Source organism: Lontra canadensis, unplaced genomic scaffold (assembly GCF_010015895.1).
Source record: "Lontra canadensis isolate GAN:19392208 unplaced genomic scaffold, GSC_riverotter_1.0 scaffold38, whole genome shotgun sequence".
NCBI classification, from domain to species: Eukaryota; Metazoa; Chordata; class Mammalia; order Carnivora; family Mustelidae; genus Lontra; species Lontra canadensis.
In genome coordinates, this window is record NW_022631032.1 from 225,141 (window position 1) to 248,144 (window position 23,004).

The 23,004-nt window shown below is 38.2% G+C and overlaps 1 protein-coding gene across 5 annotated transcripts in view; it reads left to right on the forward strand.

The window, feature by feature from the left end:
• OPA1 (OPA1 mitochondrial dynamin like GTPase) overlaps positions 1-23,004 on the forward strand; it is a 92,812-nt gene that overhangs the window by 31,216 nt on the left and 38,592 nt on the right. For all 5 annotated transcript variants that reach the window (XM_032869269.1, XM_032869268.1, XM_032869271.1 and 2 more), the window contains 12 exons: positions 4,114-4,200; positions 4,896-5,009; positions 9,292-9,372; positions 9,499-9,573; positions 9,883-9,954; positions 10,038-10,137; positions 10,470-10,600; positions 13,442-13,514; positions 13,603-13,675; positions 15,476-15,591; positions 16,437-16,501; positions 17,267-17,343. In XM_032869269.1, the coding sequence (XP_032725160.1) occupies positions 4,114-4,200; positions 4,896-5,009; positions 9,292-9,372; positions 9,499-9,573; positions 9,883-9,954; positions 10,038-10,137; positions 10,470-10,600; positions 13,442-13,514; positions 13,603-13,675; positions 15,476-15,591; positions 16,437-16,501; positions 17,267-17,343 (1,064 nt within the window). The remainder of the gene's footprint in view (positions 1-4,113; positions 4,201-4,895; positions 5,010-9,291; positions 9,373-9,498; positions 9,574-9,882; positions 9,955-10,037; positions 10,138-10,469; positions 10,601-13,441; positions 13,515-13,602; positions 13,676-15,475; positions 15,592-16,436; positions 16,502-17,266; positions 17,344-23,004) is intronic.

Genomic DNA, 23,004 nt, shown 5'->3' on the forward strand with positions numbered 1-23,004 from the left:
TACTGCTATATATTTTCCTCTCAGGACTGCCTTTGTTGTGTCCCACAGATTTTGAACCATTGTATTTTCATTATCATTTGTTTCCATGAATTTTTTCAATTCTTCTTTAATTAAAGAATTAAATTCTGGTTGACCCATTCATTCTTTAGAAGGATGCTGTTTAGTCTCCATGTATTTGGGTTCTTTCCAAATTTCCTCTTGTGATTGAGTTCTAGCTTCAGAGCATTGTGGTCTGAAAATATGCAGGGAATGATCCCAATCTTTTGATACCAGTTGAGACCTGATTTAGGACTGAGGATGTGATCTATTCTGGAGAATGTTCCATGCGCACTAGAGAAGAATGTGTATTCTTTTGCTTTGGGATGAAATGTTCTGAATATATCTGTGATATCCATCTGGTCCAGAGTGTCATTTAAGGCCTTTATTTCCTTGTTGATCTTTTGCTTGGATGATCTGTCCATTTCAGTGAGGGTAGTATTAAAGTCCTCTACTATTATTGTATTATTGTTGATGTGTTTCTTTGATTTTGTTATTAATTGGTTTATATAGTTGGCTGCTCCCACGTTAGGGGCATAGATATTTAAAATTGTTAGATCTTCTTGATGGACAGATCCTTTGAGTATGATATAGTGTCCTTCCTCATCTCTTATTATAATCTTTGGCTTAAAATCTAATTGATCTGATATAAGGATTGCCACTCCTGCTTTCTTCTGATGTCCATTAGCATGGTAAATTCTTTTCCACCCCCTCACTTTAAATCTGAAAGTGTCTTCGGGTTTAAAATGAGTTTCTTGTAGGCAACATTTAGATGGGTTTTGTTTTTTTATCCATTCTGATACCCTGTGTCTTTTGATTGGGGCATTTAGCCCATTAACATTCAGGGTAACTATTGAGAGATATGAATTTAGTGCCATTGTATTGCCTGTAAGGTGACTGTTATTGTATATTGTTTCTGTTCCTTTCTGATCTACTACTTTTAGGGTCTCTCTTTGCTTAGAGGAGCCCTTTCAATATTTCCTGTAGAGCTGGCTTGGTGTTTGCAAATTCTTTCAGTTTTTGTTTGTCCTGGAAGCTTTTAATCTCTCCTTCTATTTTCAATGATAGCCTAGCTGGATATAGTATTCTTGGCTGCATGTTTTTCTCGTTTAGTACTCTGAATATATCATGCCAGCTCTTTCTGGCCTGCCAGGTCTCTGTGGATAAGTCTGCTGCCAATCTAATATTTTTACCATTGTATGTTACAGACTTCTTCTCCCGGGCTGCTTTCAGGATTTTCTCTTTGTCACTAAGACTTGTAAATTTGACTATTAGGTGACGGGGTGTGGACCTATTCTTATTGATTTTGAGTGGGGTTCTCTGAACCTCCTGGATTTTGATGCTTGTTCCCTTTGCCATATTGGGGAAATTCTCTCCAATAATTCTCTCCAATATACCTTCTGCTCCCCTCTCTCTTTCTTCTTCTTCTGGAATCCCAATTATTCTAATGTTGTTTCGTCTTATGGTGTCACTTATCTCTCGAATTCTGCCCTCGTGGTCCAGTAGCTGTTTGTCCCTCTTTTGCTCAGCTTCTTTATTCTCTGTCATTTGGTCTTCTATATCGCTAATTCTTTCTTCTGCCTCATTTATCCTAGCAGTGAGAGCCTCCATTTTTGATTGTACCTCATTAATAGCTTTTCTTATTTCAACTTGATTAGATTTTAGTTCTTTTATTTCTCCAGAAAGGGCTTTTATATCTCCTGAGAGGGTTTCTCTAATATCTTCCATGCCTTTTTCGAGTCCGGCTAGAACCTTGAGAATCGTCATTCTGAGCTCTAGATCTGACATATTACCAATGTCTGTATTGATTAGGTCCCTAGCCTTTGGTACTGCCTCTTGTTCTTTTTTTTGTGGTGAATTTTTCCGCCTTGTCATTTTGTCCAGATAAGAGTATATGAAGGAACAAGTAAAATACTAAAAGGGTGGCAACAACCCCAGGAAAATATGCTTTAGCCAAATCAGAAGAGATCCCAAATCGTGAGTGGGGGGGGGGAATGGGATATAAAGAGGTTCAGAAAGAAAAAAAAAAAAGAAAAAAGAAACAAATAAAAAAAGAAAACCAATAATGAAAAAATATAAAAAGGAAAAAAATATATATATATTAGATAAACTAGTTAAAAAACGTTAAAAAAGAAAAGGGTAAAAGTTAAAAAAATTTAGCAGAAGAAGAGAAAAAAAAATTGAAAAAGAAAAAAAAATTAAATTAACTGCAAGGCTAAAGAATCATGGGGAGAAAGCCATGAGTTCCGTGCTTTGCTTTCTCCTCCTCTGGAATTCTGCTGCTCTCCTTGGTATTAAAACTGCACTCCTTGGTAGGTGAACTTGGTCCTGGCTGGGTTTCTTGTTGATCTTCTGGGGGAGGGGCCTGTTGTAGTGATTCTCAAGTGTCTTTGCCCCAGGCGGAGTTGCACCGCCCTTACCAGGGGCCGGGCTGAGTAACCCGCTCGGGTTTGCTTTCGGGAGCTTTTGTTCCCTGAGCGCACTCAGTAGAGTTCCGGAGGACGGGAATGAAGATGGCAGCCTCCCGGTCTCCGGCCCAAAGGAGCCGAGAGTCTGGGGCCCCACTCCTCAGCGCGCCCTCAGAGAACAGCGCCCAATTGCTCCCGTCACCCTGGCCTCCGGCCGCACTCCGAGCTGACCGAGCCTGCGACCGGTTCAAGGTAACCCCAAGCTGAGAGTCACTCCTTGGCTCTGTCTCTGTAGCCAGCTTCCCCGTTCTAATACCTGCGAGCTCTGCGACACTCAGACACCCCCGATCCTTCTGTGACCCTGCGGGACCTGAGGCCACGCTGACCCCGCGTGCGCTTCACCCCGGTTAAGCCTCTGGAGCGATGTCCCTCAGCGGAACAGACTTTTAAAAGTCCTGATTTTGTGCTCCGTTGCTCCACCCCCCACGGTCTATCTTCCCGTCGCTTCGGATTCACTTCTCCGCCAGTGCTGCCTTTCAGAAAGTGGTTGATTTTCTGTTTCTAGAATTGCTGTTCTTCTTCTCTTCCATCTCCCGTTGGATTTGTAGGTGTTTGCAATCTTTAGATAAGCTATCTAGCTGATCTCCCGCTACCTGAAGTAGTCTCAGCTGCTACTTCTCCGCCATCTTGACTCCCTATCTGTATTAATAGTTCTAACTGTAAATCATGACTTCATAAAACAGATAAAGAGCATGGCTTTATTCAACAATTTACATGTGGCAATTGAGTAAAGTCATGTCCAAATGTAATATATTTTGAGAGTTCATCTCAGAAATGGTATTTTTTCTCATAAAATGAAATTGTAATGAAAATTTCAAGAATTTTTTGTTAATTTTTTGGTGGAAGGGATAGCAGTTGCTTTCCATTTAATTACTTCTAGGTGTTAAGAGCTGAAAGGAAATGTTGGCCCTCATTTTGTTCCTACCTTGCATTGAAACTTGTCTTTAATTATTAAATGCTTGGGATGGTAGTCCTTTTTTTCCTCACTTGTTTATTTGTTCATTAGTTGTTCAAATACTTTATTGAAGTATTTTCCAGGTACCATGTTCTGTCCTGGTTCTAGAGAGAGAAACAATGCAGGATGTCTGCCCTTGATGCTCTCACACTTGAGTCTGTACCACTGTCACAGTACACTTACTCATTCTTACTGAATTAACAGTCTTCTTAGTGATTTCTTCTCTACTTTTATCCTTTCTTCAGTTTCTCTCTCTCTCCCCCTGACCCCATACACATACCAAACTTGATAGGGGATGATTTCCTTGTAGTTGGTCACCTGACTCCTTTTTTGGCCTTTGTGGTGTTAATGGTCTTCCTTTGTTGGGCATTTAATATTTATTCTTCAATATTAAACAGTAACTTCCCTCTTTTAACATTTAATTGGAAGGTTAGGAAATCCTCAGTTAATGTACTATATTAAATCAGCATATCTCTAAATTGAGTAAGAGAAAATGGAATTTTATTATATACTGTTTTACTATGAAAGTATATTATGTAATTAGAAAAAACAGTATAATCATTATGGAAAAACATTTTGGATTTATCAACTTTTTTTCTCTTGACACATCTGATTTTCTTTAATTTGTTCATATTAATTTTTGAAATTTTCTAGAAATCTTTGATTGACATGTATTCTGAAGTTCTTGATGTTCTATCTGATTATGATGCCAGTTACAATACACAAGATCATCTGCCAAGGGTAAGTGAAAAATTTATACGCAGTGAGCTTGCTCTTCAGCAAAGGAACAATTCAGATTTTAAAAAAGTTATGTGTGTGTGTATGTGTATGTATATACTCAGACATACAGTCTAGCCATATACATATGGACATATGACACAGATATAAACAGAGATATATATTTTTTACCTATATAATATTATTTATGTGCTTTAGGTGATGTCTTAAGCATTGACTGTTGTTTGACTCTTGGCCCACTGGCTTACTTATATTTATATGTAATGAAGTAAGGTTATTAGGTACTTGGCATTATGTATTTGTAACATCCACGAAACTAAAATATTGGAACAGTGGATTAAATTAGTCATGAAGGAAATTTAACATCATGGAATTGAAAATGTCTTTATAATGAATAAGCTAGCTACGGAAAAGATTCATAGAACATGAGTGATCTGGTTTTAGAAGTAGTAGTTTAATTTAACACAATTTTTTGTTTAAAATTTGGATATAAATACTGGATCTAATTAATATTTTACTGTTTATATTTTCGGTATACATAGAGGTAATGACCATCTTTGTTTTTATGGATGGGATTTTTAAAAATCATTTAACTGTAGTATTTTAAAAGACTGAAAAAATCTCAGTGATATTTCAAATCTATTTAAGTAAAAGTGTGTATTTAAAATCTGAACTGATGTTATTTGTTCTATGGTAAGGTTGTTGTGGTTGGAGACCAGAGTGCTGGAAAAACCAGTGTGTTGGAAATGATTGCTCAAGCACGGATATTCCCTCGAGGATCTGGGGAGATGATGACACGCTCTCCGGTTAAGGTAGGACAGTAGGCCATCTGGATGAAGCTCCTCGGGAACGTAGCTGCTGCAGTGAAGTTTGTTATGTTGAAATGAAGACTTATAACTAAAAAGAATGGATACATAGCCCTGGGAATTAGTCCTATTGTGGAATCAGTGCAGGCACAGCCTGGAGACCAGTGTGACAGGAGTGGAGCAGGTGATGGACGAGAGATGGAAGAGGAGGGCAGAGGTGTGGTGGGACCAAGCTGCACTAAGCCGTTGTTAGGACTCTGGATTTTATTCAGAGTGAGGTCAGTGAGAGGTTGAGTCAGAAAATGAGAATATTGGAAGTGGAGTCTGTAAATGTAGATAATTTCCCAGTTTTACTCTAAGAAGAGTGGAGCAATGGGGAAGTAGTAGTTGAAGTATGTTGGGTCAAGGGAAAGATATTTACAAACTGTAACGATACAGTTTGAGAGGTAAAAATGATGATGTAAGGGACAGGGAACGATTGCTCGTAGTAGCAGAGTCTTTGAGGACAAAGGCTGCGACTCAGCATGCAATATATAGAAGTTCTCACAGTTCATCCATCCATCATTCATTGCCGCGGGAAGAAAGTCTTTCATTCAACAAATATTTATTAGTGCCTACTATGCTCTGGCGCTGTTCTAAGGCAGTGTGTTAGTTAAATAAAACAAAGATCCTTTCCATAATGGAGGATGGGTTCCAGTAGAAGAAGCAGGCAATAAGTAAGAAGCAAAATAAATGACTGAATTACATAGTGTGTTAGAAGGTAATAATTATTGTGCCACAAAGAACAGAAGGTGAAGCCAGGTAAGGGTAGGGTGCCAGGTAGACTGCATTGAGATGGTGACATTTGAACCAAGGCTTGCACAAAGTGAGGGAAGAAGTCCTGTGGATATCTGGTTCAAGAGTGTTCCATGCAGAGAAAAAGTTAGTGCAAAGCCGCTGAGGTAGTTAAGTGGCTGTTGTGTTCAAGGCCAGTGTGGCTAGAGCAGAGGGAAGAGTAGCGGATGATGAGATCAGAGGACTAATGGGAGCCAGGAGGAAACAGATCATTAGGGCTTTGTTGGTCATTGCACAGACTTGGATTTTTATTTTGAATAAAATAGGGAGCCAGTGCAGGGTTTTGAACAGAGTACTACTACATTGTTTTTATAGAGAAAGAGTTCTCCGTGCATACAAGTGGAGAGGGGTGCAGAGGGAGAGGGAGAATATCCCAAGCAGACTGTGCTGAGTGCAGAGCCCAACACAGGGCTCGATCCCAGGACCCCAAGATGACGACCTGAGCCAAAATCAAGAGCTGAATGCTCAATCGACTGAGCCACCCAGGCGCCCTATAATACTACTTTTTAAAAAGGCTCACTGTAGCTGCTGTGCTGAAAATAGACGTAAGTAAGATGGGTAGATCGACAGAGACCAAATGGGAAGCTGTTGGAATGTTCAGGTGATTCTTTCACCAGGGAACTAGCCACAAAGATGATAAGAGATGGTTGGATTATGGATCGATTCTTAAAGCAAAATCAGTAGGATTTCTTAGCATACTTGATATGAAGTGTGAGTCAGTTATCAAGATGATGCCAGTGCTTCTGGCCTGAATAAATTAGAACATGTAATTGATATGGGGGAGTCTGGAGTAGTGGGAGTTAGCTCTGGAGAGAAGATTGGGAGTTTTGGACTTGCAAAGGATATTAACAAATAAGTAGCAGTTGGAGACCTGGCCTAGAGACATAAATTTAGACGTCATAATCAAATATCTAAAGGTGGTATGTAAAGCCATGGTCTTACTAGGTAAGATCACCGAGGGAGTGAGGAAAGAGAAGACGTAGGACGAAGGATTGTGTCCTGGGCATACCCAAGATTAAGAGCTTGAGGGTGGAGCAGACAACAAAGGAGCTTCTCAAGGAGCCAGCAGTGTAATAGGGGGAACCCAAGCAGTGCAGTGTACTGGAAGCCAGGTCAAGAAAATAACTAGGAGGAGGCGGTGATCAGTGAGGTCAAACACTGCTGACAGATCAGGAAAGATGAAGACGAATAATTGGCCATTTTACCAGTGAAGGCAATTAAGTAGAATATGTAGAAGTATCCTTCTGCTTGCTTCCACTTGCTCAGTGAAATGAGAGGCTAGATTATCAGCTGTGAAGTAATGAGAGGGGAGTAGGTATTAAAGATCGAGTGAACAAGTCTTTCTAGGCAAGTGGTGACTCCAGAAGTGAGTTGATGAGATAAGGCAAGATATAATAGGATTCCTGAGGCATACTAAGGTCTCCATTAAGATCTGTGGAGATAGGGGCGCCTGTGTGGCTCAGTTGGTTGAATGTTCAGCTCTTCAGTTTTGTCTCAGGTCATAATCTCAAGGTCATGAGATCGAGCCCCACGTTGGGCTCTGTTGCTGGGTTGGGGCCTACTTAAGATTCTCTTTCTCCCTCTGCCTCTCTTTCCACCCCTCCACTTGCACGTCTGCTCTTTCTCTCAAGAAAGATCTGTGGACATAAATTCGGGGGAAAGCTGTCGTAAGGTTGTTTTGTTTTTTTTTTTTCTTTTACTTTAGCTGGTGGGTGTAGAGTAATGGGAGAATTAGAAAATTGACATCACCAAGAACAAAGACCAGAATAGATAATAAGGCTAGTGCTAAAATCTTCCAGAAATGAAGTCTGTTCATAACTGCAACAAACAATCTAGTGTGATTTATAACGGAGTGCACTGTTTTGGATCTGGGCATGAATTCAACTATGTTGTGTAAAACCAGTTTCTTTTCCATTGCTCCATGGTTTTGTGTGAACATGCCAAACTTTATAGATCCATCTAACTATTGATAGGCACTTGGGATATTTCTGGTGGGGGGAAAGTCTGACTGTACCTCATAGCTTATTCTATAATCATCTCTAAAAAAGTTGTAAATCTACCTTCTACATTGCTACCAGCACTCTAATTATAGTGGCTGTTATATGAATAGCATTATGAATGATGTCATATTTTAGGAAGGAATTCATTTTCTTCTGGCAGGTGAGTAAATCATGGACAGATTTCCTTGAAACAGACAAGGCTGGTTTCTTTCCAGTTCACCATACTTCTCTAGAATTTACCAGGACTTCTCCTCTTTGATAGACTCTGAACTCCATGTTTTTGTCTCCCCTAGACAGATTGCCAGAATCTTGATTTAGCCTCTTTAGCAGATTCTTTCTGTTTTGCTAACTCATGTGCAAACATGTTACAGGGAAATTGTGGACAAAAGGTAGGGCTTGGTTTTTGGAGATTGATTTCTGCTGTCAGTTTTTTTCTGGAGCTTTAGCACCTTAAGCCAGGGCTGCTTGATACCCTCTGATCTCTGATCTTGTCTCCTCAACCCAGTAAGACTGCTTCAAGTTTTAACCTTTTCTCTTATGTTACCCTGTGCCACAAATCTACAAGCACCCTGAAGGAAAACAGCCATAGGAATATGCCCCTAAAATCCTCTGGGGTCTTGGGCCCAGTCCAGGATGCAATGGCTGCTCTCTGATGCTTTCAAACAGCTAAGTTTTGTTGGTTTTCTTAGCAAGTCTCAGTAGAAGGAATTGTATTTTTAAAGTAAAATTGGATCATTATAAAGAAGCCTGAAAAGCTGCAGTTGAAAAGCAAAGGAATGTGAACTTTAGAAGTTCTCATGAAAGCCCTGGCTGTTGATATATAAGCTGTTAGAGAATTCTTTATGCAGAGGTCTCTCACTCCTTGGGTAGAAGCTACATTAGCTCCCCTGTGGTCAGTCTTATGTGCGCCTAGGTTTTGCTACACTGTCCATTTAGTTCTGTGTATTATTTCTCCCAGGAGGTAGTGAGCTCTAAAACCAGAGACAGTAGGTTCTTTGTTTACCCTCCAGCAACACTTGACACAGTTAGTCCTTAATAGATAGAAGTTGAATGAATGAATTGTCCTTTACCTAAGTTAACCTTTGAAGTTCAATCCAAGATTTCTTTTTGTTTTTCAAGTTGTAGTTTGATGGTTCTGTTCTTAGTAGTCTTATAGCATTGACTGGAAAAGGATAGGGGCAGCAGCATTTTGTTTTAGGTCATGAAAGATCAAGAGTAGCCAGCAGTCTTGTTGGGAAATTACAGCACATGCAACAGATATATGGACAATACAGATAAAAAATTCTGTAGTCTCTGCACTGCCATGTTGACAGCCCCCGGGAATGTTCCTTTATGTGTACTGTGAGGGGATGCCTGGATTTATGCAGTGCGGTGGGCTGCTCTAGACCCTGTAAGTCCTATGGGATCAATATGAATTGTAAATGTATTACATCTTGATTTTCCATTAATTTCAGGTTACTCTGAGTGAAGGCCCTCACCATGTGGCCTTGTTTAAAGATAGTTCTCGGGAGTTCGATCTTACCAAAGAGGAGGATGTAAGTAGAATTTGTATGAGGTTCATGTGTGTAGCTTCTAACTCCTATAAGCTTATGAAAGACAACTAAACTGGAATATTTGTTAGTTGAAGATTTTCATAGGATTTTGTTGTTTTCTATTAATAGCTCGCAGCATTAAGACATGAAATAGAACTCCGAATGAGGAAAAATGTGAAAGAAGGCTGTACTGTTAGTCCTGAGGTGAGTGTTGTAATTCATTTTGACAATGTTCTATGGCAATTCAGAGTTTATGATTTGAGATAAATCATGATCGGCATTCATTAGATTGCAGCTATTCTAAAACACACAGATTTTTTTAATATTCCAAATAATGTATCATTTTGTGAGTAATTTTCTAGAATAATTAAATAAAAGGATCAGAAAAAGAATAACTTCTTTCTAAATGGATGAGGTACAGAATTTTCAGAACATATATATCATGAATATATTCCTAACAGATCGCCACCCATGGTGAGTTTTGTTTTGTTTTGTTTTGTTTTCCCTGAGTAGACCATATCTTTAAATGTAAAAGGCCCGGGATTGCAGAGGATGGTGCTTGTTGACTTACCAGGTGTGATCAATGTAAGTATATATAGAACATGTATTTTGTCTTGTTCCTATTGTGGAAAATATGTATAACGATATTTAAAACCTTTTTCTTCAAGACTGTGACATCAGGCATGGCTCCTGACACAAAGGAAACTATTTTCAGTATCAGCAAAGCTTATATGCAGAATCCTAATGCCATCATACTGTGTATTCAAGGTAAATCTTATCAAAAGGTTTTAATTGCACTGATAATGCTTCCCTCTTTAGCAGGCTAAGCTTTGCTCTAAATATGCATATTACATAAACATAGAAGATAAATGTCTTGCCCTCCCTAAATCATTCATTTATTAGTAAATAGGATTGATTGGCAATATTTTGATAAATTTCATTGTAGGCATCACAGATTTTTATTAGCTAGAAGTTCTTTTCATAACTAAAATAAATGTATTAAGTTTTCTTACTGTAATGTAGGTACAAGGGTATAGCATATAGAAATTTTAAAGTCTACTTTGCAGTTGTTACAGTGTCATTTTTCAAATTTTTTTCAGATGGATCTGTGGATGCTGAACGCAGCATTGTTACAGACCTGGTCAGTCAAATGGATCCCCATGGAAGGAGGACGATATTTGTTTTGACCAAAGTAGACCTGGCAGAAAAAAACGTGGCTAGTCCAAGCAGGGTGAGGGCAAGTTCTTCATTGTGAGAGAATAGATTCTTTGTATAAGCTTCAGCTATGATAGGGACTGGTGATAAAAACAAAAACATACAGCAAACAAAAACTTATGGAATACTTTAGTGGGATTTTTCTTCTCATTAAAAACAAAGTATTAGGAAGTTAATTACTTAAGTGCAATTTTGAGGTTTAAATAAAATTCCATAATTTCAGTTTGTTTGCTTCAGAAATTCTTAGAAAACTATTAATGCTGCTTACTCTAACTTAAATAATCTTCTATGCCAATAATCATTAACCACTTATTAATTAACCACAAATTAATAATGATTGTGGTGTTTCTTTTCTTAAAAAAATTTTTTTTAAGTTAATGTTTATAAATTAGTGTAGGCCTAGTGACACTATAGGTTCCTTCTGGACATTGTGTATACTTTTTTTGTTGGTTTTTGTTTTGCAAACAAACATTACCTTTCCTAACTGATCAAAGACTATGAAGCAGACTTTTATAAAACGGAAGGCAGTAGGCTGGTCTCAGGCCTCACAGTTGTTATCCATGCTCCACCACCAAGCTGTGTGTCCTTGGAGAAATCTTGTTACTTCTCTGCATCTAGTTAGTGCATAATCCATCCTATTAGCCTAGCTGATCTCTAGGGTCATTTTCATTTCTAAAATTCTGCAGCTTTATACATCTTTATACATGGGGTTCCATGTCCCTCTTTCTCCTCTAACAACGAGAGAGTTTTATTTCAACATGACATTGTAACTCTTACTAGGGAGCAAATCATGACTTAGAGTGAGTTCTTAGTTTTAAAAGCGGAAGGCAGGGATTGAAAGTACAGGGTCTGTAGCCAGATTGCTTGGTTTCAAATGCTGGCTCTGCTCTTCGCTAGCTGTATAATGTTGGGTATTTTAAACTTTTTTAGTGCTTTTGGCTTCCTCATCTGTTGGAATGAAGATATTAATGGTACTGTCTCATAAGTTGCAAAGATTTAATGAGTTAAATATTTGTGTGAAGTGGTTAAAATAGTGCTTGGCACTGTCTTATATACATGGTGGCTGTCATCTGTTATTATTATATCTTGATCCCCCATAGAACAACTTCAGGTGTAAGTACCCATCCCTTGTGCTACTGCTTAGAATTTCTCTCCTTCCCACCTGAAACTTGCTGCATGTGTGCCTCTTATGCTGTGTTCCCAAGATAGACCACCCCAGAGTTCACCAATTCCATAGAAGGACTCACAAGACTCAGCACATAGTCATTCTTACACCAGCATCTGTTAACAGTGATTGGATACAAAGAAGAATCCCAAAAAGCAAAAGTACAAGAGATGCTATCTGGAGGAAACCAGGCTCAGGTATCCAAGAGCCCTCTCCCGGGACAGTCTTGAAGGAAACGCTTAATCCCTCCAGCAACAAGTTTCTCATGAGAGACTCAACACCTAAGGTTTTTACTGGGGGCTGTTCATGTAGGCCCCCTCAAGTACCAGAATTCCAGATGCCCAAAGGAAAGCAGATGTTCAGCAGAAACCACATTACTCACACAATGAGCCATTCTTTTGCAGGGAAGGTTTTGTTTCAATGTGGGAATTGTTTACCAGTGAGGTCCTCGGATGCCAGCCAAGGACGAACAGGCCTTTCTAAGGACCGCAGTCTCATGCCTGCTCTGTTAACTCTTCTCTGCACAGCCTCCATGATCTTTGCTTTGCCATGTTTTGAGGGGGAGGGCCCGCTGTGATAGTGCTGGTCCTGGTATGGAGACAAGTAGAAACAAAGTGGAAGGGAATTCTGTGCCTCCTTCCCATGTCCCTTCATTTCTTTCATTCCTCTCCCCTCTTCCCTAGGATAGTAAGTTTGTATTTCTTTTGAAATGCAGTTAAATTTTCTATCAGTCCTTTTTTATACCAAAGAGGCAGCATTAGCTCAGAGGTGTAACTTGTCTTGGAGGAGTGATTCTTCCTGTAGTGTTAATGTGAATGGGCTTCTGGGAGCAGAAACTACAGTTGTGTGAATGATAGATCTCTATGTAAATATGCATTTTTCTGGGGACAGAGTTTATAGTTTTTACTACATTTAGAAAAGGGTTTTTGACCCTAAAAGAGATGAGAGCCAATGGATCCCAATATTTTTAAAAGTAATATAAGACTGTCCACCTTGGTTAGAATTTATCTATTTGAAGAAGAGTATAGGGAAATAATCATCACAGCTGCCATTTATCAAGTGCCTCTGCCTGCCTGGCACTGTGGTAGGTATCGTAGTGCTGCAGAGAATCTTCTCAACAGTCATTTTGAAAAAAGTAGCGGGGCACCTGGGTGGTTCAGTGGGTTAAAGCCTTTGCCTTCAGCTTGGGTCATGGTCCCAGGGTCCTGGGATCGAGCCCCATATTGGGCTCTCTGCTCAGCACGGAGCCTGCTTCCTCCTCTCTCTCTCTCTCTCTCTCTCTCTCTGCCTACCTCTTTGCCTACTTGTGATCTCTGTCTGTCAAATAAATAAATAAAATCTAAAAAAAAAAAATTTTTTTTTTTTAAAGTAAGTAGCTTCTTCAGGCCTCGTAGCTAGTAAGTGGTGGAACTGAAATTGAACTAAAGCCTGACTCCACTGAACATCATCCCAGGTTTTACTAATCATCTTAGGTCTTAATAATGTATCTTTTAGTGTAGTGAAATTAAATATATTCATTTTTTTCCCTCAAATAGCGATTGAGAACCATTTTAACAGTTTTGTACAGATTTATATATTTCACTGAACATATATATATGCAGCATTATTAAATTTTCTTTTTGAATAGTATGTTGTGCTTTAAAAAATTACATAAACATATATCTCACATTTATTTCCCACTTTTAAAAATAGATTCAGCAGATTATTGAAGGAAAACTCTTCCCAATGAAAGCTCTGGGTTATTTTGCTGTTGTAACAGGAAAAGGTATGCAAAGAGGGATTATTATATAATTTAAGTTTTTCTTGTTTTCAAATAAAATTAATTTTCTTAGACCTCCTTCATCTTTCCCTAGGAAACAGCTCTGAAAGCATTGAAGCTATAAGAGAATATGAAGAAGAATTTTTTCAAAATTCTAAACTTCTAAAGTAGGTATATGGTTTAAATATTTTAAAATTTTATACTGAGGAAGTAGCTTAAACTGTTTTCACTTAAACGTTTGTTTTATAGCTGTTAGTTTAACATTGAATTTCCAGAACTTTTCCCAAATAACGGTCTCTATCTAAAAGGCAAGTCCTCAAACTACTCAAAATGAGAAGCAGCTTATCACCTGGTACAACACATGCTCGTGTGATAAACTGCCCCTTAGACTGTGGGCACTGAAAGATAACACAGACACCTCTTTAGTTTTACTTATGAAGTGATATTTAAAAATCAATACTTAACATTTTTATTTATCTTTTAAAGAAACCCATCTTGTATTTCATATTTATTTTCTTTCTGTCTTTCTCTCTCTCTCTCTCTTTTTTCTTTTCTCTTCTCTTCTTTTTTTTTTTTTCTCTCATAAGTAAGTAAGTAAGTACCCTGCCTCTGATGTGGTGCCCTAGGGGCGCCTGCGTGGCTCAGTGGGTTAAGCCTCAGCCTTGGGCTCACGTCATGATCCCAGGGTCCTGGGATCGAGCCCCGCATCGGGTTCTCTGCTCGCTAGGGAGCCTGCTTCCTCCTCTCTGTCTCTCTCTCTCTGCCTGCCTTTCGCCTCTCTGCCTACTTGTGATCAATCAGTCTCTCTTTCTCTCTCTCTGTCAAATAAATAAATCTCAAAAAAAAAAAAAAGATTTGCCTGCCCTACCAGAGTGCCTGGGGGGTTCAGTCGGTTCAGCGTCTGACTCTTGATTTTGGCTCAGGTCAGGATCTCAGGGTTGTGGGATTGAACCCTGTGTTGGGCTTTGCACTTAGTGGGGAGTCTGCTTGAGATTCTCTCTGTCTTCCCCCTGCCCCTCCCCCTGCTTGTGCCCATGCGCACGCTTGCTCTCAATAAATAAAATATTGTTTTATTGTTTCAAGATTTTATGTGTTATTTGAGAGAGAGTGGGGCAAGCAGGGGGAGGATCAGAGGGAAAGGGACAAGCAGACTTTGTGCTGAGCACAGAGCCCAGCATCAGGCTCAATCTAATGACCCCAAGATCATGACCTGAACTGAAACCAAGAGTCAGACAGTTAACCAACTGAGCCACCCAGGCATCCCTAAATAAATAAAATCTTTTAAAATCTTTAAAAAAAAAAAAGTTGCATGCTGAGCCAGCCAAGTGCGCTCAACAGGTACATTTTGAGTACACATATTTGGTTCTCTTTCAGTATTGGGGAAAGTTGGAGTAGGGGATGAGGATGTCAAAGGGATATCCCTAAGTAAATATTGACAGAAATTAACAGAAAGTAAGATCCGGACAGAGAAACAAAAAGGAAGAGTTAAGGGACAACTGAATTATATTAAAAATTATATAGAGGGTCTCAAAAATGGCAACGTATATTTGCGTCTGTATTAGTGTAGTAAGTCAAGATAGCTCTTGAAAACATAGTCTTGAGTATTACCTGTGGGTACTGGAGCTGACAAGTATATGGAACTCAGCTGTCCAACATGATAGGCACTAGCCTCAGATGGTTATTTAAATTTGAATTAGTTAACTTCAAGGAAATTTAGATTTCTGTTTCTCAGTCACACCAGCCATGCATTCCAAGGGCTCAAATACCCCATGCACTTAGTAGGTCCCATGTGGGTAGCTCAGACAGAGGACAGTTTCTGCATCATAGAAGGTTTTATTGAACAGCGCCAGTATAAAATGTGAGAGTAACTATTCTCATTATATTATAACAAGCACATTTTCAAACCTGGTGAGAGTGTTGTCCTTTTTGCCATTTTTATGTACATAGCTCTTGTTATTTTTTAATAGGACAAGCATGCTGAAGGCACACCAAGTGACTACAAGAAATTTAAGCCTAGCTGTTTCAGACTGCTTTTGGAAAATGGTGCGAGAGTCAGTTGAGCAACAGGCTGATAGTTTCAAAGGTAAGTTAACAACTTTAGACATTTCTTTAGTTGGCAGTCTTAGGTATCCAGCAGATTCTTTATTCCCCAAACTGTTGCTTTTTAGCTCATTGTCTATTAGCTAGCATGTGGAAAATGGGAAGAATAGAAATTTTCAGTTGTTCAAGAACACTTTCTCCTTCAGAGGAAACATTGCAAGGAGCACTTTGCAGAGTTTAAACAGAGTAAAAAGTTTGCAGTAGTGTTTGGGAGAAAGCTTAGTAAACTAGAGAGGACGCAAATTCCCCTGTTTTAGGGGGAAGAGGGGAATGGTGTTGGAGGCAGAGCAGCCTCTGCTTCAGCTCTGTTGTCCTAGTTCCTGAAGCCCACACTTTCCTGCTCTGTGGCTTTGTTTCCATAGTTTCATTTGATGGGAGTATACTTTCCTTCCCTTTTCCCACTTGGGAATTCTACCTGCTTAGTCCCTCAGCAACCCTATGAGTATTGTTATTGTTCCCATTTTACAGAAGAGGAAACTGGGACAGCAGGGTAACTTACCGAAGTGATGCACTCAGTATCACACACAATAAATAATAGACCCAGGATTTGAATCGTTGTGATGTGACTCCAGAGTCCATGCCTTAGCAGCTGTACTAAGCTGTTTCAGCTCTGTGCTGTGTGGATTGAAGATGGAGAAGCAAGTCAAGAAGATTGGTTTGGAAAACTTGCAATAGTGAGATTCTGAGGTGTTGAGAGCCAGAATACTCAGGAGCCGTAGATACACACCAGGAATTCAGTTAGTACAGAGATAAGTCAGATCACCTTTAACCACTGCAGCTGGATAGAAAGAGAATCCTGAAACTGGAACATCTTTCCTTCTTCCTTAGCAACACGTTTTAACCTTGAAACTGAGTGGAAGAATAACTATCCTCGCCTGCGAGAACTTGACCGGGTAATGTTTGTGTGCCTCATGTATTTTGCGTATGGCTTGTTTAATATTGTGCTCCGACAGAATTTATGTTGATGAGCAAAGTCTGGTAAGCCACACTGCTTTGGTTTTGACCACAGCATTACTAATTTAGAGCTGCAAGAATACAGTCTCTGTATAAATGCAAGAGTGCAGTTCTCTCTTCTATAATAATTTTAAATTATTTAGCACATAATATTAAAAAATAATTTTAGATCATAAGATGCTAAAGCAAGTGTTTAAAAATGTTTTCTGAAAAAGTGAGGAACATTTCTTTAAAGGTCTTAATAGAATTAATATATGTGTAATGTAAACTTTTAAAAATTATACATCAACTTTACCTTTTCAGTATTTACCATGGAGAAATATACTCTAATTTAGTGGGACTTAAATATTGGTTTTCTTTGATTTTAAAATGCTATCTGTTGTAAAACACTGCATCAATTTACTAACGCTAATAGACTAAATATGTATTGATATTTTCATGTAACATTTGTTACATGAAAAAATACACTCAGAATTGATTGAATAAGATAGACGTCCTTGTCCATGTCTTTGTTCTTATCTGGCTACTGGTATTCCTAAAAAAGAGAGTAGAAGAGAAGAACGTTACTTGCTGGTCATGCATGCTTCAGATGTAATCTAACCCTACTAGCCTGTCAGAGGCCTTCTTTTTAGTTATCTCTGAAATTCACATCAGGGCAGATTAATCTTACAAAAATCTTACTTACTTGTATCTATATTACCTAGAATGAACTATTTGAAAAAGCAAAAAATGAAATCCTCGATGAAGTTATCAGTCTGAGCCAGGTTACACCAAAACATTGGTGAGTATTTGACCTTTTCTCAAAGATTTTACTACATGGATTATAACGAAATATTAAAATTTAGATTGATAAATCAGTGATTTATTGTAGCCTTGGCTCATCCCCCCAAACAGTAAATAGCATAAAAGTATTTCTTTTTGCAAAATCTAACTACTATTGTAGTCTAACTAATTTTTTTTTTAAAAAGGCTATTTCAACTGAACTCTCAGGAAAATATTTATATGGCTTCTCCCAAACTAATTTCTACTGTAAGATAATGCTACAACATACAAAAACATTCTGCTTACTGAAAGTGGTCAGTCTTAAATATAATAAATTATATATTTATTAAGTATCTTTCAGAAAATGTATTCTGAAAAATTGCTTTCTGCATGGTCTTTTTAAATCTTAATTTGTCTTGGACTACTTTTTACCATGTAAAAATTTTGATTTCTGTCAAGTCCTTTAGGCAAAAGTTGCATCAAGTTGTGTGTTATAGATTAGTCTATCAAGGGCTGCCCAGATGGCTTGGTGGGTTAAGCCTCTGTCTTCGGCTCAGGTCATGATCTCAGGGTCCTGGGATCGAGTCCCTCATCGGGCTCTCTGCTAGGCAGGGAGCCTGCTTCCTCCTCTCTCTCTCTCTCTCTCTCTCTCTCTGCCTGCCTCTCTGCCTACTTATGATCTCTCTCTGTCAAATAAATAAAATCTTAAAAAAAAAAAAAAAGGATTAGTCTATCAAAACTGGTTGTTCTTATAGGGGAAGGGAGGAAGAAATAAAACAAGGCAAAATCAGAGAGGGAGACAAACCATAAGAGACTCCTAATCATAGGAATCAAACTGGAGGGGTGGTGGGTGGAGAGATGGGGAAACTGGGTGCTGGACATTGAGGAGGGCACGTGATATAATGAGCACAGGGTGATAGAATGATCACTGATCTCTGTCTCTGAAACTCATAATACACTATATGTTATTTAACTGAATTTAAATAAAAAAATAAATTTAAAAAACCTGGTTGCTCTTGTTAGATTAATCACAGAGAGCAAAACTGTAGTGAAAACTAATTTGTAAAGGGAAAAGAATATGTATTTTCAAGTTCTCATTTCTGAGTAAGAACAGTTGGTGCTTTTTGTAATAACATGCCTCATGTTTTGTACAAATCATATTTTAAGTTGAATTTTATTGGAGATTTAAAAAAATAGGTAAATGCATCATCTGGAGAAGTAGTCATGCAAATCTCTTTCGGGGCAAATTATCACCTTCTCATTATTTACTTATTTATTTATTTTCACCTTCTATTTATGTTTAAGTGAATTTTGGCACTCTTAAATTTGTTGGAATAGGGCACTGGAAACCAAAATAGGTTCTGTGTACCTCAGGTAAGGTATGTATAAATAGCCTTGATTTTTTTTTTTTGTGATCGTATTTTAATTAACAAATTCCTTATGCATGAATTATCTTTCTAATGAAGTCTATAGTGTTTTTAAGAATTTATCATTCTTGGACTAGAACTAAGTATTTTCTGTTCTTCTGTTTGCTCAGCTGAAGATCCAAATTGATCCTAGAGAGTAGTGTCCAGTCCTTAAATTTGAATTCAATATTCAGTATTATTAGTTTATTTAGTATTGTTAGTTTCCCCACATCAGTGTCCTTTCTTCTTCTTCAAGGAGCCAAAGCTGGTCTGTTTCCAGTCTCTTCTCCATATCCCCAAAAGGATTCTTGATCTTATCTATACTTGTTGATTGATTAATCAGGTTTATATACACAGTCCAGCTCATCTTTGTTATTGTTTGTATTTTAAGCCAGTTCTATGGCTTTCTGTAAGCCAATTAGCTTTTGAAATTGCAATATACTGTGTGTGTGTGTGTGTGTACACACTCACACACGACACATGTGCAAACAAAGAGTGAATACTACTTGTACTAGGTTGTATGAGGATAATGTACATGAAAAGTGATTTGTAAACTATTATAGCTAATAATGCTGTTTATGGGAGAAAAATATGATGCCTCTGTAAATTTCTGTCATCATCATGAAATGGGTAATTTTGTATGCCTACACTAAAGTGAGCAATGGATATAGATGTCATTTATTTAACACACAGGTGACCGAACGGAATTGTGAAGGGATGAGAAGCCTGTATTTCCAGGCTGCCTACTGATAAGGCAAGGGGAAGAAATAGGACATATGGCTGCTTAGAGATTTATTCTGTGAGCTGCTGGATCAGATGATTCTATATCTTTTCATCAGCGTTTTTTTTTTTTTTTTTTTCCTGGACTCTGTAGCTTAACACAAACATATATCAAAATAGCAGGTCCTAATTGGAAGTATTCATACCACACTGAATTCAACTGCATTTTACCCAAAGCATTTTATTTTTGCGACATAGTTGTTACTGTCCTAAGTAGTATTTGTTGTTGTTGCATCTGCCTTATGTGATATTTTAGGGTTGACTAAGATATTAATTATTTAATTACCAAGACTACTTGATCTATACTTTGTGATCTGGAAGCAGAATTACAAGTATTTTATGTCCCAAATGTTGATTGTTTATAATTTACTTATAGGCATTCTACTGTACTGTAACTGTGTTTTTAAAAAATTTGTTAGGGGTTTATATTTGACATATGATGCATTATAGGCAGAAATAGGCTCCCAGCAATTTCACGTAATATACCTCATCATCAGGAATTGATTACAAACATTAAGTAGGAGATATTGGTATACCATTAACATTATGTGACCATTATTATAGTTATATATGTTTTTCATAGTCATTTAGAAGGGTAGCTGGCTATATTAATAGAAATACACTTTTTAAAAAATGGTATGATGGTATGCATATAACTTTTGGTTAAAAGTGTTAAGTTTATTTTGTTAAAAGAGTGAAAGGAAAATGGGAATGCACAGCTGAGTTCCCTAACTCAGAGTTGAGGAATTAAAAAAAATTTCTGATATCATAATTCTAGATTTAATGGGTAAAAAGTGTTAGGTAAAGGCAGTGACAGAAAATTGCAGAACCCAGGAGGTGAGAACAAGCAAGGTGACAAAAGTAGCTGAAGACTGTTACCTATGGCTTTAGCATAGGAGAGGCGAGTAGCAGGAGATAAAACCGTAGATACAAATAAGATACAGATTATCAAGGGCCATATAAGCCTTGTTCAGAAGCTTGGAATTTATCCCATGAGCACTGAAGGCCGCTGAATAACTTTAGGGCAGATTTGCATTTTAGAAGGATCTTTGTACTAGGGAAAGTGGAATGTTATGAAGAAGAGGACAGTGAGCAGAGAGACAGTTGGCTGTTGAAATTATGTAGATGAGAGGTGATGGTGGCTCGAACTTGAATAGTGTTGTGCAGATGGAGAAGAGGAGACAGTTTTAAAATATCTGAGAAGTTACCTAGAAGGTCGAATTGATAGGATTTAGTGATTGGATGTATAGATAATGGAAAAATTAGTTAAACAGTGAGTACATTTTTATCCAGTCATTACATTGCTGTGAATTTGTAGGAATAAAGATATATTTGACAAAGATGAACACATAAGAATCTTCACTCTTTTACTTGTAAGTGTAAAAAAATTGAAAACTTATGTTTTCTCTTTGAATTAACATATTTGATTTATTCATAGACTGGATTACTGTGATGCCGTTGAAAAATATAAGATGTTGGGGCACCTGGGTGGCTCAGTGGGTTAAAGCCTCTCCCTTCGGCTTGGGTCATGATCTCAGGGTCCTGGAATCAAGCCCCCACATCAGGCTCTTTGCTTGGCGGGGAGCCTGCTTCCTCCTCTCTCTCTGCCTACTTGTGACCTCTGTGAAATAAATAAATAAAATCTTTAAAAAATAAAAAGAAAAAAATAGAAGATGTTGACATGGAAAACTGTATAATATGCTTTTAACTTTTAAAAAGTGTTTATATATCAGTCTGTGTAATATGATCCATCTATGTAAACACACAGATATTTATGCAAGCATTAAATGTTTTTATTGATAAATTAAGCTGTGAATTATACTACTGAAAGAGGAATTATGGAGGACTTCTTACATTTTCTGTATTAGTCGAAATTATAGAGTGAGTCCTCTGCTTTAAAACTTCCATTTTGAAAAGTGTTTTCATTAAAATGGAGTAAAACGGAGGTAAAGTTCCTGGAAATAATGAGGGGAATACATAGAACTATAATGTTAAAGTTATATTTTGTGTATTTGTGGGATTTTCCCTAGATGATGGCAAAATGTAGAATAGAGAAGTCTACAGTCATATAACATGTTGGGAAATGTAAGTAAGGGTGCATGTCAGGGTGGCAGACAGTGTAAGCACATGAGCTGGCCTCAGCACAGGGATTTTTGCGTCAGAGTTGAGGACTAATGAATGGTCCAGAAGAAAGATTGTGGGGTGAGGAGAACATGGCTTCCACTTCCTAACTGTGAGCAGCTTCCAGACAGCAGAATGTAAGGGCAACCACTGTCTGGAAGGGAGAGCCAGGAAAGGTTTGAGGATATAAGGAACAGGCAAAGAGTGAGAATGTAAAGTGGTTTGTTTGTTACGGAACAGAGTATAGAGGGCACAGTAAACATGATTATGATGAAGGCAGGGGAGCAGGCGGAGTGTGGACAGAGGACAACAGCTTGGTGGTGAAAGGGGAGGTGAGGATTGAGGGGTGAGGATAGGTGACAGCAGCTACCTGTGGTGGATTGGAAAGAGGCCTCCTGTAAGAAAGTTACCGTAGACTTGTCAGGATTTGATGGTCTGGAATTTTGTTATTATCTCCTTGAAAGGGTGTCTGAGATGTCACTTCTTGGCCCAGACTCCAGGGAAGAGACGACAGACCAAGTCTGTTCTGAGACAGGAGCAGCAAAAAGCTTGCTGGTCAGAGGCTGGATCTTGGCCTTTTGTTCATCTTTCAGAAATCTTGAATTTGTGTTTAAAGTTATATGAATATGAATTAAGTTGAAATTAATGAATAGGAGACCCTGAGAAGCTTTTTTTTCCAGTTTGCTCCTAAAAATCTCCCTGTCATTATCTGTCATTAACACTGTGACTAAATTAACTTTGTCCTTCTGGGCTGTGGATATCCTTACCTCCTTACACTCTTTGGTGTTCTGGTTGTCACTGAAAACAGACCTGAAAGTTAACAAGGGGAAACCAGCAGCTAAGCCTATTGACTCAGTAAACTTGTTTTTACACAAGATGTTGAGTGAACATGAGGAGTTTGGATAGAAGGGAGTGTTGACACTTTTCAACCAAGAAAATTGCAACTTGGCCTTTGGTCAGCTGTTTCTGCTACCCTGAGCTTTATGGCTGCGTAGTAGCGGGTTGAGGTTACTCTTAAGACTGACCACTTTGGGTAAGCAGAGTGTTTTTTATGTTGTAGTATTATCTTATAGTAGTAATTAGTTTGGGAGAAGCCAAATAAATATTTTCTTAAGAGTTCAGGTTTTTTCCTTGATTTTTTTGTTTAGAGATCTTTGTTCTTCTAAGATGTCTTTAAGGCAGGAAGGATTCTCAACTTGATTATCCATCTTTTACATTGTTACCTTTATTTATCGTGATGTGTTGGACAGTTTTACGTAGCAGTATCTGATAACATCTCTGTGCTTTGTGCTCTGGTCTGATAAATTCTTAAAATCACACCAAGAAGTTCTCAGACTTGGACTCCCCTTCACCATCAATACATATAGAGTATG